At 57.4% G+C, this 3,439-nt stretch overlaps 1 protein-coding gene across 2 annotated transcripts; it reads right to left on the bottom strand.

Annotated features, from left to right (window-relative positions):
- On the bottom strand, positions 1-3,122 carry LOC123121260 (sugar transport protein 14). 2 transcript variants are annotated; one of them, XM_044541168.1, is made up of 3 exons: positions 2,807-3,122; positions 2,436-2,676; positions 1-1,665 (listed from the first exon to the last, which is right to left on the bottom strand). In XM_044541168.1, the coding sequence occupies exons 2-3, from the start codon at positions 2,575-2,577 to the stop codon at positions 218-220; spliced, it is 1,590 nt and encodes a 529-aa protein (XP_044397103.1). In that variant the 5' UTR covers positions 2,578-2,676; positions 2,807-3,122; the 3' UTR covers positions 1-217. The 2 variants fall into 2 exon arrangements, with proteins under 2 accessions (XP_044397103.1, XP_044397102.1); XM_044541167.1 differs by having other exon boundaries at positions 2,436-2,680; positions 2,807-3,114.
- Between the last annotated feature and the right edge of the window lie 317 nt (positions 3,123-3,439).

The following is a 3,439-nucleotide window of genomic DNA, read 5'->3' as shown; positions in this document are numbered from 1 at the left end:
TCACACATAAACTTGCATGCTTTTGCATCTGACCTCCACCACCAGTCACACCTTCCGACAGACCGAATCCCAATCGAATTCGTAATAAGATTACTAAGGCGTAAGAACACGAGGTCTTGGACAAGTTAACACACACAAGCAGTTCCTATATAGCACGACCTATGCACCCACCAATGCATTGTAGTAAATCTTATTAAAACACGCATCATGGATCGATCTATTCCGAGGTGCCGACGGGCTTGACGGCACCGGCGGCGGCGGCGGCCATTTCCTGGCGCTGGTGGTGGCCCTGGTACTTGGGGTCCTTGGTGACCACCCGCTTCCAGTACCAGTGCTTGTCGAACAGCAGCCATATCTCCTCGATGGGCACCTGCTTCGTCTCCGGCAGCAGCAGGATGACGAAGATGGACATGACCACGATGAGCGCCGCGAAGAGGATGAACACCCCCCACCGGAGGTGGCACATGGCCGCCAGGAAGCACTGCGCCACGGCCGCCGTCCAGAAGAGGTTCACGCACACCACCACGCTCTGCCCCGCCGACCGCATCTCCAGCGGGAACAGCTCGCTCGGCACCAGCCACCCCAGCGGCCCCCACGACCACCCGTACGCCACCACGAACAAGCAGATGGCCACCACCAGCACCGTGCTCACGCCCTTGGACAGCTCCTCCCCGTGTCCGAACTTGAGCGCCAGGATCGTCGCCACCACCACCATGGACGCGATCATCTGCGCCCCGGCCTCGATGAACAGCACCCGCCGCCCCAGCCGGTCCACCACCAGCATGGACACCAGCGCGCCCACCACCAGCATCGACCCGGTGATGATGGAGGAGTAGAGCGCCGCGGAGGAGCCGAACCCCAGGCTCTGGAAGATGACCGGCGAGTAGAAGAGGATGGAGTTCATGCCGGACAGCTGCTGGAACGCCGGGATGCCCAGCGCGCCGATGATGAGCTGCGGCCGGTTCCGCACGGCCAGCAGGTTCCGGAACGTGCCGCGCACCGCCCGCGCCGCCTCGCTCGCCTCCTTGAGGTCCTCGAACTCGGCGTCCACCTTGTGCGTCCCGCGCACCTTCTCCAGCACGCGCCGGGCCTCCTCCAGCCGCCCGCGCTCCACCAGGCTGTTGGGCGTCTCCGGCAGGAACAGCGCGCCGACGAAGATGGCGGTGGCGGGGACCACGGCGAGGCCCAGCGAGAGGCGCCACCCCCACGGGTGGATCCGGTCGGTGAAGTAGTTGATGACGTTGGCGACGAGGATGCCGAGGCAGGTGGTGAGCTGGAAGAGCTGGTTCACGGCGCCGCGGATCTTGAAGGGCGCGATCTCGGACAGGTAGAGCGGCACGGCCTGGTTGCCGAAGCCGATGCCGACGCCGAGGAGGACGCGGCCGACGATGAGCATGGCCACGTTCACGGCCGCGGCGTTCACGGCGCCGCCCAGGAAGAAGCTGACGGCGCCCACCATGATGCTGCCGCGCCGGCCGTGGCGCTTGGTCACGTAGGAGGCCCCGAAGGTGGACACCAGGCCGGCGAAGTAGAGCGACGACGTGAAGAGCGTCAGCACCTGGTTGTCGTACTTGCAGTAGTCCGTCTCGTGCAGGTGCGCGTGCTTCCGGTTGTACACGTCCGGGAAGAACTTGATCAAGAAGTCGTCCATGGAGGTCACGCCACCTGCGTTCATCGTTCACAACCAGCGTCCCATCGTCCATGATTAGTTACTCCACCACTCTTGTTCTCGTGTCAAGTAAATCAGTGTGATCAAGAAATGTACTCATCATCCAGGAAAATTGGTTTTGTTACTCCAATCATGCAATTCAACTTTTATGTGGTTTAGTGTGGACTCGTCGTTTTTTGGTACCGTAATCTTAGGCGAAAACGTGTTGTACTCTACTGAAAATGAGAGGACATACGGTGGCATGTTACTAATTCTACTCCCCGGGACAGCTCACAATCAATATAAATGGTTTCCATCCAAAAACAGATTAATTTCAGTAGGTAAAGGCAGTAGTCTTGATGTGTCCACTCCAAACAAAACAAAAAGAAGATAGAGACACCATAATGACCATTACGTTTTCATTTACTCTTTTGGCCTAGACAATGCGTCCTTTCTAGTAGAAAGGAAAGCATTAATCATGATTGAGGCCATTAATTTTGATGAGGACATACTCAGGAACATTTTTATATTTCTGCAAACAGTTTAGGTACCCATGCGAGTAATTGTTCAGAGAAGAGTTAACAGAAAATCCATGTTGAGAGAATGATGTCAAACAACAAGAAAAGGAAAATCATGTTGAGAGAACAACAAATTCTGCCTAAAAACACAGATTTCTGGGATCAGGACAGATGATTTGTCGACGACACGACGATGCCGAAAGAAGGAATTAGCAAGACGAACATGAAGTAACAAGAAGGGTTGGTGCGAGGGGAGCTGAACAACTCACTGGACACCCCGAGGTCGTAGCCGAAGAGGGAGCCGCCGAAGGAGCCGACGATGCAGGCGAGGATGAAGTAGGGGGTGATCCTCCCCTCGTATTGCTCCGCCCTCCCGCCGCCGGCCTCGACGCCGGCGAAACCCCCGGCCATCTCCCTCTCTTCCTTCTCCTGACCCTTCTCTGCCAACCTCTCCCGTCAAACCACGAAACCAGGAGCCTCCTCACCTGTCTGCGTGTTTACACGCCCGTCCTGGCTGAAAGAAACATGGCGAGAGCAGAGACAGAGGGGCCGAAAGAGACAGGAGGAGTCAACACACGGCAGTCAAGAAACGGACAAACTGAACGTGGAAACGAGAGACAAGAGTGACAGAGATAGATACCTCTGCGCTGCGCTGCGCTGCGCTGCTCTTGGGCTGGCACCAGAGTGGTCCGCCGTGCGGAGTATTCAAACCGGAGGCAGGTGGCCGTCGACTAAACAACGGGCAATCGCGCCGTCTGCTGCTCCCGCTCCGAGAAGCGCTTGCCGGTTGGTCGATCTGGCTGGGCCGAGGGAGGAATAGAAGAGAACGGCGAGGGGGAGAGAAATGGGGGGATCGATGAGAGAGTGAGGCCGGCGGGAGGTGGTTGGGCGGGGGGTTTTATGCGGACCACGGGGGCGGATTGGCATGGCACCCGGGTCCGCGGGAGAGACACTGGAATTATGCGCGGTTGGTTAGGCCTAGGCTCAGTTGAGCGTTGATCACCGCCCGGATATGGCTGCGGCAGCGTCAAGAGAATCGCTTATCCGATCGGATCGGAGAGGCGGAGTGACGATGCTGCTGCGAGCCGGTCAAAGATGATGAGGTGATTATGTGGGTGTGGGACTTCCGATTTCGGCGTCAACAGTACCAGAACGCGTTTCCTAATTCAAGAGTCCACGGAGAGTCCTTCAAATTGCTTCTGAACCGCATGATCTCCGTCCGATGGATGACACTTTTTCGTCACAAATGCCCCCCAAAAACGCTTTAAAGAAG

The sequence above is a fragment of the Triticum aestivum genome, chromosome 5D (genome assembly GCF_018294505.1).
Source record: "Triticum aestivum cultivar Chinese Spring chromosome 5D, IWGSC CS RefSeq v2.1, whole genome shotgun sequence".
Lineage (NCBI taxonomy): Eukaryota > Viridiplantae > Streptophyta > Magnoliopsida > Poales > Poaceae > Triticum > Triticum aestivum.
The sequence above is the reverse complement of the archived record's forward strand: the minus strand, read 5'-3'. Positions and strand labels throughout refer to the sequence as shown.

Coding starts and splice junctions, on each gene's coding strand:
- LOC123121260 (XM_044541168.1), bottom strand. CDS start 2,577: ATGGCCGGGGGTTTCGCCGGCGTCGAGGCCGGCGGCGGGAGGGCGGAG. Junction 1,666..2,435: donor CTACGACCTCGGGGTGTCCA/GTGAGTTGTTCA, acceptor CGATGAACGCAG/GTGGCGTGACCTCCATGGAC.